The sequence below is a fragment of the Pristiophorus japonicus genome, chromosome 14 (genome assembly GCF_044704955.1).
Source record: "Pristiophorus japonicus isolate sPriJap1 chromosome 14, sPriJap1.hap1, whole genome shotgun sequence".
Taxonomy (NCBI): domain Eukaryota; kingdom Metazoa; phylum Chordata; class Chondrichthyes; family Pristiophoridae; genus Pristiophorus; species Pristiophorus japonicus.
The window spans coordinates 117,684,336-117,698,959 of record NC_091990.1 but is presented as its reverse complement, the minus strand read 5'-3'; the positions used below and the strand labels follow the sequence as shown (position 1 = coordinate 117,698,959).

At 45.3% G+C, this 14,624-nt stretch overlaps 1 protein-coding gene across 4 annotated transcripts in view; it reads left to right on the top strand.

Moving 5' to 3' along the window:
- wt1a (WT1 transcription factor a) overlaps nt 1-14,092 on the top strand; it is a 92,195-nt gene extending 78,103 nt beyond the window's left edge. Inside the window, exons 6-8 of one of the 4 annotated variants that reach the window (XM_070899533.1) lie at nt 5,306-5,395; nt 6,795-6,878; nt 12,688-14,092. In XM_070899533.1, coding sequence (XP_070755634.1) covers nt 5,306-5,395; nt 6,795-6,878; nt 12,688-12,809 — 296 coding nt within the window. In that variant the 3' untranslated portion in view covers nt 12,810-14,092. Of the gene's footprint in view, nt 1-5,305; nt 5,396-6,794; nt 6,888-7,106; nt 12,617-12,687 lie in introns of those variants that run through there. The other 3 variants (XM_070899532.1, XM_070899535.1, XM_070899534.1) reach the window with 3 other exon arrangements.
- The last annotated feature ends 532 nt before the right edge of the window (nt 14,093-14,624 follow it).

Sequence of the window (14,624 nt, the reverse complement as noted above, 5' to 3'; positions counted from 1 at the left end):
CCCCCCAGAGATTATTTCCTGCGAAGAACTGCGGCTCCTCGGAGAGTTTCTGCGGTCAGAGTTTAATTGACCGTTTTCAACACCAGTGGCAGTTTCAGTAGACGACACAAAATTAATTAAGCTGAATCGACACTGAAATGTTGCATGACCCCAAGCCCTTGGGTAATTCATAAGTAGTCAGTTCTGCTAACTGTTTTCCTCAGTCACCTGAACATGTGGCTGCCATTTTGCATGTTTTCAACAATCATACAAACGCAGCCAAATCTTTGATGGCTTTGAGGGCATTCCTGTGTACAGTTCTGGTCTCCTTCGTGTCGGTGTATCAGCTGCCATCCTTGCCTCTGAGTCAGAAGGTTGTGGGTTCAAGTTCTACTCCAGGGACAAAAAAAAATCTAAGTTGACACTCCGGTGCAGTGCTGAGGGAGTGCTGCACTGTCGGAGGTGCTGTCTTTCGGATGGGACGTTAATCCGAGGCCCCGTCTACTCTCTCAAATGGATGTAAAGATCCTGTGGCACTGTTTTGAAGAAGAACAGGGGAGTTATCCCCAGTATCCTGGTTTAATTTTTATCCCTCAATCAACATAACAAAAAAAACAGATTATCTGGTCATTATCACATCGCTGTTTGTGGGAGCTTGCTTGTGTGCAAATTGGCTGCCGCATTTCCTGCATTACAACAGTGACTGCACTCCAAAAAGTACTTCATTGGCTGTAAAGCGCTTTGAGATGTCCAGTGATCATGAAAGGCGTAATATAAATCCAAGTCTTTATTTTTCTTTTCCTTACCTAAGGAAAGCCTTAGAGGGAGCGTATCGAAGGTTCACTAGAATGGTTCCTGGTATGCGGGGATTTGCACTATGAGGCGAGATTGAGTAGACTTTTCCTTGGAGACTGCATGGACAGAGGTTACTTCAGCATTGAATAGATGTTATACCTTAAATCTTGTATCCAAAAACCTTTGTGGTAACCATGAATGTCGGCATTTGACGAAGTATTTCACCTTTAAACGGGATGTAAAATTAAATATTCAGAACGAACATTACATGAAGGAGAAAGGAATAGAAGCTGTTGCTGATGGGGTGAGATGAAGAGGGGAGGAGGCTCGTGTGAAACCTGCACACCGCCATGGATCAGCGGGGCTGAAGGGCCAGTCTCTATGCTGTAGACTCATTGGGGCAGAAGTCCCAGTTTCTTCTTCCTGCGGCATTCGACTAAAGATAAGAGAAAAGATGCGCACCTACCTTTTAGTCGAATGCCCGCCTGAGATCCCGGCCCAGAGGCCTCCTCTTCTTGTGCAACGGAGCGCGTTCACGTTGGGACGTCCGCAGGAGTCACGTGGGCATGAACACTAAATCACAGGTAAGTATTTTCTCATTCAGAGTTTCGTAAGTCTAAATCTCCTATTACTATGAATGAGAAACACCCTAAAACACACAAACATTATATAAAACATTTAACAAAACACTTTACATAAATACACTAATAGAAATTAAAGTTGTTAGAAATGTTTTATAAAGAAAAGTAATTTTCTGATTTTTTTACAAAAAGTTTTCATTCTGGTTGAAAATAAATGTAACGTATTGGGCAGGGTTTTAAAAAATAATATGTGTTTTTAAAGTTTTATTTTTTATATTTTTGTATGTTTTAAAATTCTTACGCCTGTAAAAGTAGACTATGCGCCTGCTTTTATTAGGCGCAAGAGTTTTGAGAACATTTGCCGGACAAGATATGCGTAAATCCCGCAATCTTGCCCATGCAAGCTCCAGCTTGACAGATCGAAAAAGCCGGTTTTCAGCGCATGCGCAGTGCGCGCTGAAAACTGGCTTTTCCGATCCCTTTCCGGGTCTTTAGAAACTTCGTACGGGCCCAGGAGGCAGGAATTTCTGCCCCAATATGTAATTTTCTATATGAATATGTAAATGAAAGGGAAAAGACTTGCATATCTATAGCGCCTTTAATGGCCTCAGGATGTCCCAAAGCGCTTTACAGCCAATGAAGTTCTTTTGAAATGTAATCATTATTGTAATGTGGGAAACGCGGCAGCCAACTAGCGCACAGCAAGCTCTTACGAACAGCAATGTGATAATGACCAGGTAATCTGTTTTTGTTATGTTGATTGTGGGATAAATATTGGCCAGGACACTGGGGATAACTCCCCTGTTCTTCTTCGAAATAGTCCCATGGGATCTTTCACATCCACCTGAGAGAGCAGACGAGACCTGGGTTTAACGTCTCATCTGAAAGACAGCACCTCTGACAGTGCAGCACTCCCTCAGCACTGTACTGGAGTGCCAGCTTAGATAATATGGACAAGTCTCTGAAGTGGGGCTGTGAACCAAAGCTTCCTAATTCAGAGACACGTGTGCTACCCACTGAGCCATGCCTGACACCTTGTGCCTGTTATATACCAGTATTGGAAATGCAGCAGCAAGTGCAGATTCCTTTTAGGAAATTATCTTTAAACGGTAATTTTTGTAAAATGCGTGGATGTATCTGCAATGAAGGAATGTGCCTTTTAAATGAATGTTCCCACTGGTCTGGATAAATCCCAAGCTGCTGATACTATCTGATCTTGGTATTCAGATGGCATTGATAAGATGCTGAGAAAGGGGCATAAATTAAAGAGTACCATTCTAAAGGGGGTGCATGAACAGAGGTACCTGGGGGTATGTGTTGAAGGTGGCAGGGCAGGTTGAGAAAGCGATTAAAAAAGCATACGGGATCCTGCGCTTCATGAATAGAGGCATAGAGTACAAAAGCAAGGAAGTTTTGATGAACCTTTGTAAAACACTGGTTCGGCCTCAACTGGAGTATTGTGTTCAATTCTGGGCACTGCACTTTAGGAAGGATGTGAAGGCCTTAGAGAGGGTGCAGAAAAGATTTATGAGAATGCTTCCAGCCAAGTTTGCTGATGATACAAAGATGGGAGGAAAAGCAATGTGTGAGGAGGGCACAACAAATCTGTAAAAGGACATAGACAGGCTAAGTGAGTGGGCAAAAATTTGGCAGTGGAGTTTATTGTTCGAAAATGTGAGGTCACTTTGGCTGAAAAATATCAAAGAGCAAGTTATTATTTAAATGGAGAAAGATTGCAAAGTGCTGCAGTACAGCAGGATCTGGGGGTACTTGTGCATGAAACACAAAAGATTAGTATGCAGGTACAGCAAATGATCAGGAAGGCCAATGGAATCTTGGCCTATATTGCAAAGGGGATGGAGTATAAAAGCAGGGAAGCCTTGCTACAGCTATACAGGGTATTGGTGAGGCCACACCTGGAATACTACGTGCAGTTTTGGTTTCCATATTTACGAAAGGATATACTTGCTTTGGAGGCAGTTCAGAGAAGGTTCACTAGGTTAATTCCGGAGATGAGGGGGTTGACTTATGAGGAAAGGTTGAGTAGGTTCGGCCTCTCAGAAGAATGAGAGGTGACCTTATCGAAACGTATAAGATTATGAGGGGGCTTGACGAGGTGGATGCAGAGAGGATGCTTCCACTGATAGGGGAGACTAGAACTAGGGCGCATAATCTTAGAATAAGGGGCCGCCCATTTAAAACTGAGATGGGGAAAAATTTCTTCTCTCAGAGGGTTGTAAATCTGTGGAATTCGCTGCCTCAGAGAGCTGTGGAAGCTGGGACATTGAATAAGTTTAAGACAGAAATAGACAGTTTCTTAAACAATAAGGAAATAAAGGGTTATGGGGAACGGGCAGGGAAGTGGACCTGAGTACATGATCGGATCAGCCATGATCGTATTAAATGGCAGAGCAGGCTCGAGGGGCCGTATGGCCTACTCCTACTCCTATTTCTTATGTTCTTATGTTCTTATGATGAGGGAATTCGGTTATGTTGATAGACTAGAGGTGCTGGGGTTGTTCTCCTTGGAGCAGAGAGGTTGAGAGGAGAGTTGATAGAGGTGTTCAAAATCATGAGAGGTCAATACAGAGTAGATAGATAGAAACTGTTCCCATTGGCAGAAGGGTCGAGAACCAGAGGTCACAGATTTAAGGTGATTGGCAGAAGAACCAAAGACTACACGAGGGAAAACGTTTTTTAACAAAGCAAGTGGTTAGGATCTGGAATGCACTGCCTGAAAGGGTGGTGGAGGCAGATTCAATCGTGGTTTTCAAAAGTGAATTGGATAAGTACTTGAAGGAAAAATATTTACAGGGCTACGGGGAAAGGGCGGGGGAGTGGGACTAGCTGAAGTGCTCTTGCGGAGAGCCAGCATAGGCTGAATGGCCTCCTCCTGTGCTGTAACCATTCTATGATTCTGTGATTCTAATATACGGGTTTAATACCCCAGAGATCATAGAGCAAATTTTCACCTTGCCACCCAGACATCAAACTGCTGTTATGGTTTGGCTGTCCATTATAGAAACAGTCCAATTTTAATTTCTATTGATATCAATGAAGATCGGGCATGTTTCTACAACGGAGGTGCTCATCCCCAGATGCCATTTTTATACCCAGCTAGCAAGCTGAAAATCTACCGCAAGGGTTCAAAGCCCACCGTGAAATCATAAAATCCCAACTGTTCCCTAAAATCCCTCATATATGTGAATCCTGTCTGAAGAGATATGAAGAGATATGGTGGAACTCTGCATTCCACCAACTCTAGCCGCTTCTGCATCGCCCAGTTCCTTCGGCCCACCATTGGCGGCCGTGACTTCAGCTGCCTGAGTCCTAAATTTTGGAACCTCCCTCCCTGAACCTCTCCACCTCTCCCTCCTCCTTTAAGACTCTGCTTAAAACCTACCTCTTTGACCAGGCATTTGATCTCCTGTCTGTAATGTATGCCACCAGTGAGGATGCTCACAGGTTGGTAGAGCTGTTGAGTTGGGAGTGGCTTAGCCAGTCATGTGATGTTCACAAGACTCTATAAAACCCCAGCCAGTTGGGTTCAGGGGGCCCACGATGAGGCAGGTGGTTGTGAACCTGATGGATGAACTGGTAATGTGTAGTGTGATTGTTAAACCTTTGCTAATAAACCAACTAGTTCTTAATAGCAATGTGTTGCTATGAATTATTAAGCAAAGAATCCATGAAGCAAATACATTACACTGTCCTAATGTCTCCTTCCTTGTGGCTCAGTGTCAATTTTTCTCTGATTGCGCACCCATGAAACGCCTCAGGATGTTTAACATTTAAAGGTGTTGTTGTTTATAAATGCCAAGATATTATAAACGGCGCCAGTGAATATAGTTTAAGTGGCGTTTGGCATACCAAAGCTTGGCTTTCATGCGCGTTACTTGATCCAAATGACAAACATGACGTGTAACCATTTTCTTTTCGTGTCCGATCAGGTGAGAAGCCTTACCAGTGCGATTTCAAGGACTGCGGCCGACGATTCTCCCGCTCAGATCAACTCAAGCGACACCAGAGAAGACACACTGGTAAGAAGGAATCGCCGTTGATAAAGTTTCTGCAGCCACTGCGTTCAGATCTATCATTTACAAACGTACAAAATTGGCAGGCAGGAAAAGACCAGTTGGTCCATCGTGCCCTCCCCACACGTCATGATGTCTGGAACTCCATGACTAGACACTGCCTGACACCCTCCTCTCCCTTAACTCTTTCCCCCCACCCTACCCCCACAGCCTCCTGGGAGAGGAAAAACACCAGAGACTCAGGGGCAATAAGGGAAAAAATACTCTGTACAAATTCCTCGCCGACCCCCTCAAGCAATCGAAACCAGTGCAGGAGATCACATGGACCGAGTATTCCCTATAAAGAGACTGACCGTCTGCATGATCAGGAACCAGTCCTGCTCCTTCTCGAAGGCATGCGGAGGGTCAGCACCCACCGCACCAGCCAGCATTGTATTCCAGAGGCTCACTGCTCTCTGCTCGTGGCCATTTCCAGTCAGCCACAATGCACAGACCACACAAGGCGGTGCACAAGTTTGTAAGTGCAGGAGTGTGCGGGCCAATCTCAGTGCGCACTTCATAGAATCATAGAAAGATACAACACAGAAGGAGGCCATTCGGCCCTTCCTGCCTGTGCTGGCTTTTTAAAAGAGCAGTCTGTTTTGTCCCACACCCTGCTTTTTGTCCGTAACCTCTGTAAGTTCCTCTTCCTCACGTAATGATTTATGGAATCAACTTCCACCACCTTTTCAGGTAGAGCGTTCCAGATCCTGACAGCTTGCGCACAGACCCCTGACTACAGCAAGAATGTTATCCCATGTTTTCTCTGACGGACCGGCTGTGTATTACCAGCATTTTCTGCTTGCACGCTCAGCCCTTTATCCTCTTTTGTATTACCGTGTATTTATGCGTACTTTCTAAGCTGGAGTGTCAGCCATGGCTCAGTGGGTTGCACACTCACCTCTGAGTCAGAAGGTTGTGGGTTCAAGTCCCACTCCAGAGATTTGAGCACAAAAATCTAGGTTGACACTCCAGTGCAGTGCTGAGGGAACTGTCGGAGGTGCCGCCTCTCGGATGAGCCATTAAACTGAGGCCCCGTCTGCCCTCTCAGGTGGATGTATAAGATCTCATGGTGCTATTTCGAAGAAGAGTGGGGGAATTATCCCTGGTGTTCTGGCCATCGTTTATCCCTCAATCATCATAACAAAAACAGATGATCTGGTCATTATCACATTGGTGTTTGTGGGAGCTTGCTGAGCGCAAGTTGGCTGCCGCATTTCCCACATTACATCAGTGACTACAGTCCAAAAGTACCCCATTGACTGTAAAGCGCTTTGGGAATGTGCAGTGGTCGTGAAAGGCGTTCTATAAATGCAAGTCTTTCTTTCAACCTTATTAGAATCATTTATTTTTTTTCCTTCCTTAGGGGTCAAGCCTTTCCAGTGTAAAACCTGTCAGCGTAAATTCTCCCGCTCTGACCATTTAAAGACTCACACCCGAACTCATACAGGTAAAACAAGTGCGTAAACATTTTTTTTTGACATTTTACTTTCTTAGACGCGGATTTTAATACTTTTAACAGCTGTTTAACCACTATGGTGACGCGTGTACCCTTTGAGCACCGAATGTTCTTTTTCGGAGCTAAATGCTTGACCTTTTTTTTAAAAAAAAGGATAATTCTTAAGTGAGGTTTCTTTTGAGTTTTGCCACCGATTGACTCCCTTTATTTTCCCCACAGGAGCTGCAGGCCGAAACGCAGCCTCCTTGAACTGGGAGGGCAGGATGGTTGGGCCTGCACCTTCTCCATGACCACCATCAATGCCACTCCATGAAGGGCCCTCCAGAGAAGTGTGATTGTAGCAGGGGGCGAGACAGATGTGCCAGTTTTTGTTTTTAAACACCCTTCTACCCCCACCTTGCACACAGTAGGGAATCCTGTCATAACCTTTGACACTCCATTTGGAAACCAAAAAGAAATTGCGTCCCAATAGAGGCTGGTGGGAGTCAGCATCAAGCCCTTTAAAGATCCGTTTTTATCTAAAATCAATTTTTTTTTCGATGATAAAATAGAATTTTGCCCTACCTGCCGGTCAAAGCCACAACCACCTTTTGGAGTCACCAGACCAAGTTACCGAGACGGATAGAAGTTCTGTTTGCCTAACAAGGAAGGTGTACACCTATAAGGATGCATCCCGTTTACCTAAGATCAGAGAGCCGAGGGAGAGGTTAGCAAGATCCTAAAGGCTTGGGGGGAACCCTTTAAACCCATGCAAGGAGTAGTGCTAGAGTTAAACCAGCTGCCCATGCAGTACACGCAGTAAGCTTCCTCCCACTGCGAGCTCTCTATCCTACCCCCATCAATGTTGCTTGGGCAGTGCTTTGCAGGATGATATGAGCTGCGTTGAAAGACGCCCAGCCCCCAAAGGCAAGGACTACTTCTCCAGGATCTGTGAAGTTTCCCAACTGGTTGGTCAATCGTCATGCTTTATAGTAGTATGGACCTATCACGTTTGGGTTATTGGAATTTTGTATCTACCACAGAGGGTTGATTTGATTTTGAACTTCCGGTGCTAGCCATGTCCTCTTGGAGCCACCTCTATCCCAAAGACACCCTGCTTATCTCCTCCTGCCCACCACCCCCACCCCACGCCCCAAGTAGGCTAAGAATTCATCTAAAGAATCACTTTAAAAAAAAATTTTGTTATTGTTTCTTAAATCTCAAGATTTTCTGAGTAAAAATTGTACTTTTGGCTATCTTTATATTAAAGTAACACAGTCCTCAAAGGGTTAAATTCTGCTCCAATGTTTCACAGCATCAATGATTTATGAAAAATCAAATGTCTTTAATTTGCTACATTGCGCCCGTGCTTATCTTGACAGCATTTCTATGTAAACACCTGTAACCTCTTTGAGCTTTTGTCTAATGTGTAAAAATTAATATCAAGGTACAGCAGGACTTTAAAGGTTATGTGGTTTATGAGCACAGATGCATCGCTGGTTTTACACCACACCCGATATTACTCTCCACTGAAGTCCGTATCGGGCAGGGTGTAAAGCCAGCATTCCACCCGATCCCGTGGGTTTCCCCATCCGGTGAATTAGGTTAAATTTGGCCCCAAGTGTAAGATACAATTGTACAAAAAACCGGTGTAGATTCCTTGTAAGTTGCGGGTAGGAATTTCTGTTGGTGGTGTCTTTTGTGGAAGCTTAATGGATATGCCTCAAATTTCCCTCCCTGCCATTTTAAGGGCGGCGCTAATCCACTTAGAACACCAGGTGGGCGACAGTGCTAAAATGGTGGCGATGGAACAGTAACATCATAGAATCATAGAACGGTTACAGCACGGAAGAAAGCCATTTGGCCCGTCGAGCCCGTGCCGACTCTCAGCTAGTCCCATTCCCCCACCCACTCCCTGTAGCCCTGCAATTTTGTTTTCTTTCAGATACTTATCCAACTCCCTTTTGAAAGATGAAATTGAGTCTGCCTCCACCATCCTTTCCGGCAGTGCTTTCCAGATCTTAACCACTCGCTGCGTAAAAAAGTTTTTTCTTACATCCCCTTTGGTTCTTCTGCCAATCACCTTAAATTTGTGTCTTTGGTTCTCGACCCTTCTGCCAATGGGAACAGTTTCTCTCTATCTACTCTGTCCAGACCCCTCATGATTTTGAACACCTCTATCAACTCTCCTCTCAATCCTCTCTGCTCCATCAACAACAATAATTTATTTTATTTGCAAGTACTGCACTATAAAGCAGTTATAAAGTACCCAAATAATACTGAGTTTATCCACTGACATAACGCTTCGAGCACTGAACGTTCTCACGCAACTCAGTATTACTGAACATTGACTCCATAACTGGCACTGTCACTCAAACAAGCCATGGGATGGTTGGTGTTGGAAACTGACAAACGGTCACACTGGTGAACAGTTGGAGGCACTCTTCCTGGGTTACTGCCGAGGCAACACGTTGGCAAGCGGGGAAGGAGTTTGAATCTGCATCTAGCTGTGCTACACCTGACCCGAACACAAGAGTTCGATCATGACTCCAAGTCCCCTGAAATGGAGAATGTTCCATCCCTCCAGCACCAACACCTCCTCTTCGACACAAAAAAGAAAATTAAAAATAATATAATATTCCAAAGAAAAAGAATATCAGAACGGTATTCTTTACATAACCTCTTCCCTGATTACTTTGAATAAACTGATGTGAATCATCAGTCTCGAAGGCTGTATATCAATTCCTGATGACCATTGTAATGTATTTGCTTCATGGGTTCTTTGCTTAAGAATTCATAGCAGCACATTGCTATTAAGAACTAGTTGGTTTGTTAACAAAGGTTTAACAATCACGCTACACATTACCAGCTCATCGACTGGGCTCACAACTACATACCTCATCGTGGATGACATACACTCAACTGGCTGGGGTTTTATTGAGTCTTGTGAATATCATGTGACTGGCTAAGCCACTCACAATGCAACAGCTCAACCAACCTGTGAGCATACTCACAGCTGCATACATTACACCTAGGATTATACAAAGCAATATAATGCTGGAAGTTAATTGGGTGGTAGAAGTCTGATTTTTGTATCTTTCCAAATAACCAAGTATTTGGAAAGCTTAAGAAGCCATCTTCTTGTAAAGTTTAAAAAAAAAATTATATATGATGATTCGACTTATCTAAAAACAAACCCTCTGGAAATTTTATTGCAAGCTGCTTTTCCTCTTGAAGTTTTTGTTAATGTCTTGGAACCTCCCATTGTAGCTAGCTTTTGAACCTTCAAGTGTGACACCCTGATCTAGAGCCCACCCATCTCCCCCCTCCCGTAAGTGTGGCACTCGTAGGGAGCGAATCTCAAGAAATGGCGGGAGTATTGGAATGAAAACCAGTGGTCCAATGCCTGGGACCTGCCAAGGTGCTCCAGGGTCCTAGAGTAATCCTGACTGCGTTGACATAGAATCATAGAACCAGACAGCACAGAAGGAGGCCATTCGGCCCATCGTGCCTGTGGCGGCTCATTGGTTGAGCTGTCCAATTAGTCCCCACCCCCCCCCCCCCCATAGCTCTGTAAATTTTTCCCCTTCAAGTAGTTATCCAATTCCTTTTTGAATGTTCCTATTGAATCTGCTTCCACCACCATTTCAGTGCATTCCAGATCACAACAATTCATTGTGTAAAATAACATTTCCTCATCCTGCCTCTGGTTTTTTTGCCAATCACAAATCTGTGTCCTCTGGTTATCGACCCTTCTGCCACTGGAAACCATTCCTCCTTATTTATTTTATCAAAACCCTTCATGATTTTGAATACCTGATCAAATATCGTCTTAACCTTCTCTGCTCTAAGGAGAACAACCACAGTTTCTCTTGTCTCTCCACACAACTGAAATCCTTCATCCTTGGTACCTTCCTAGTAAATCTCCTCGTCACCCTCTCCAAGGCCTTGACATCATTTCAATTAACTGAATTAAGTTTTACTAGTCTTGGTTAGATTGTTAGTGGGGCTAAATCTGGAATGATGGTGTGGAATCTGGGCAGTCTATCTTCAAAAATTGTATTGGAAGCAGTTCAGAGATAGAGGAAGGATGAGTCATTGGTCTTGGGATCTGAGTTACGAGAACAGGCTCACAGTGATGAACTTGTTTTGTCGGGAAGACAGATTGAGGGGGTGATGTTGATCCAGGTCTTTAAAATGCTTAGAGCCACGGAGTGTGTCGGTGTAATCAGGCTAGTTAGCTTGAGTCACGACTGGAAACTAAAGGAAACTTTGGTTTAAAATGAAGAGAAATGAGAAGAAATTGTTTCCCACTGAGAGTGGAAATATGCAACACACTTACAATAGAGCAACATTAGGAACATGAGAAGACCATTCAGCCCCTTAAACCTGCTTTGCCAATCAATGAGATCCTGGCTTTTAAAAAATTCATTCCCGGGGATGTGTGGGTCACTGACAAGGCCAGCATTTAGTGCCCATCCATAATTGTCCTTAATTGAGTGTCTTGCTGGGCCATTTCAGAGGGAAGTTAAGAGTCAACTGCATTACCATGGGTCTGGCGTCACATATAGGCCAGACCGGGTAAGGACGGCAAGGTTCCTTCCCTAAAGTACATTAGCGAACCAGGTGGGTTTTTACAACAATGCGGTAGTTACATGGTCACCATTACTGATGCTAGCTTTTTAATTCCAGAAATAGTCGCAGTATCACATCTCTCCCAACATAATTATAGTTTCCCATCCCTGACACCACCTTCCATCAAAACAGGTTGCATTGATTAACATCGGCAAAATGGAACTGGATAAATATCTGGTTGAGAATGGAATTGGAGTTTACAGAGATAGGCTAAGATGATCAGATCATCTTGTAGGATATGATAGGTGCCGGGGGTTGGGATTTAGGAAACAATGTCTATGGAAAGCAGTAGGCCAGATTGAATAGCAGTCATGTATGTTTGTTGAATATATGGTAGAGCATTGCTTGATAAACCATGGAGCTTTTATCAACACGTTCACTCAGTAGATTGAGTGGGCTGGGCGGAGTCCATGATAGGGACAGATTCTAAATGGACCAGGGCAGGAATGGGTTTGATTGTCTTTTTCTCATTTCCCTACTTTCTTAAGAAAATGGAATAACGACCACAACAGTAAAATTCAATCAGCTCTCCTGAGCACTTTCACAATGACAATGACCCTCCCACACCTTACCTCCTCCCCTTGTAAGTTTACTTTCCCCCTTCGTTCCTGGGATGTGGGTGTCACTGGCATGGCCCAGCATTTATTGCCCATCCCTAGTCGCCCTCGTGAAGGTGGTGGTGAGCCGCCCTCTTGTACCGCTGCGGTCCTGTATGGTGAGGGTGCTCCTACAGTGATGTTAGGGAGGGAGTTCCAGGATTTTGACCCAGTGATGCTGAAGGAACGGCGATATATTTCCAAGTCAGGATGTTGTGTGACTTGGAGGGGAAAGTTCATGGCGGGAGCTCATGAAGAATAATACCAGGTACGCAAGTGCAATTTTGGGTGAGGCTTTCCTTTTAATAAGTGCTAGGTGCGCATCCATTAGGAAAACAACAAACTGGCACGGGCACGATGGGCCGAATGGCATCTTTCTGTGTCGTAATTTCTCAATGATTCTACGTGTGGGGCCATCCCGTAAATTAAACCGCTTCCAAAAGTCCTGCCTAACCGAATGAAAGAGGAAAAAAAAATCTCAAAAGTAGAGTTGAATGCTAATAAATCTAATCCCTAATAAATCATGTTGGAGAAATATCAGCGACTGTCTTTCAAAAAAAAAATGTTCATTAGGGCTGCTGTTTTAACAGGTGAAAAGCCCTTTAGCTGTAGGTGGCCAAACTGTCAGAAGAAGTTTGCGAGGTCTGATGAATTAGTTCGTCATCACAACATGCACCAGAGGAACCTGACCAAGCTTCAGCTCGCCCTCTAAGAGGTGACCGGGATGGCCGACGGGCTCAAAGGAAAAGGTGACCACACCCTGCCGGGGAAGTCTGCTTTCTTCTCTTCACCCCTGCTCTAAACGTGCAGCCGCTGGCGAGTTAACGGGATGGAATTGATGCCCACCTTTTCCCATGCCTGCCTAAAGTAGCATTCCACCACCATGGCGATACCACCTCGTGCCCACCCCCCCCCCCCCCCGGCCCCCCAATTGGCTGTCCAAGTCGGAGGTTCCCCAACTCTGTTCGGACATGTTCCTGGAGGTTTGCTTACATGACCTCCCGCCTCCCAACTGCCCCACCCTGGTCAAACAGCTTTTTTATTTCCCCCACCGCCCCATCTCCAATATTGCTTGCAACTAATAACCACAAAGAAAATAAAGAAAACGGCCACTTTCTGGAGGGCCCGTGTGATTTAACTCCCGGGTTGCTCGCGGCAAGTGCCCAGGGGATTCCTGGAGCTTGCTGGACAATCCTGGAGGGTTGGCAACCCTGGTCCGAGCGCGCAGGAAGAAAGGGGATTCTAAGCCTGCGGCCACCGTTTGTGGGATTCAGTAGCTACACACTGTATATAGAGCCACGGTGGTGCTCGCTGAGTTACCGTGCTTGGGTTGTCTGACGGTGCGGCACCACTCCACCCAACTCCTTTGTAAATAATGTACATATAGGGGACCCACAGGGAATTGAATACTACTGTATTTCGTTTGTTTGTTTTAAATTTGGCCCAAACTGTACCCCATGTTACATGCAGCCACTGCAAACACCAGGCATGCCGGTGGGCATTTAATCTATCACGTTAACTTGTCTCTCAGACTCGACATTAGATTCAAAGAGAACAATTAGCTGGGATGATGATGTTGTTTGTCCATTCAAAGCGTATTTTAACCAGATATGTTAAGGGAGAGGTGGGGTTTACCAGCAACGATTTATAAAGACTCTGTTTTCGAAATTGTACACATTGTATTAAGAGGCCACGCTGGCTATGTGGCCGATTGGTTGTAATGTTAACAGACATAGAAAGAAGGCTGGTCCACGAGTACCATTAACCATTCCTCTTGAGAAGAAGTAACTTAACGACTTTCAAAAATCTTCAAGTATAATATGTGAAGAGAAACCTTTTAGTGTAATGGATTGTACTGTATCCAATGTTCCTTTGTTCCATCTATTTACTGCTACCAGCTGGAAATTATTATGTATATATCTGATAATGTATTGCTGTGCCCAAAATAGGAGGGTTATTAAAAGTAGAGAATAAACTGAAGAAATAGGTACGTCACAGATTTGGTTTGTTTGCTTTTACTGCGCGATGGTCACACTGGAAATGTAAACGGCGTTTTCCCTCTCCCAACCACCCCAACAGTGCCCACCTCTCCTCCTCCCCACCCATCCCCACCTCCCCTCAGACTCATCCTCACCCGTGCCCACCTCACCCCCCCACCCATCCCCACCCGTGCCCACCTCTCTCCCCACCACCACCCATTCCCACCTCCCCCCACACCCATCCCTATTCATTCCCCCCCATCCCCACCTCCCCCCACACCCATCCTCAACTCCCCCCCACCCATCCCCACCTCCCTCACCTCCCCCCCACCCATCCTCACCTCCCCCCCAGCCATCCTCACCTCCCCCCCACCCATCCCCACCTCCCCCCCACCCATCCCCACCTCCCCCCCACCCATCCCTATCTCCCCCCCCACCCATCCCCACCTCCCCCCACCCATCCCTACCTCCCCCCCCACCCATCCCCAACTCTCCCCCTCACCCATCCTCAACTCCCCCCCACCCATCCCCACCTCCCTCACCTCCCC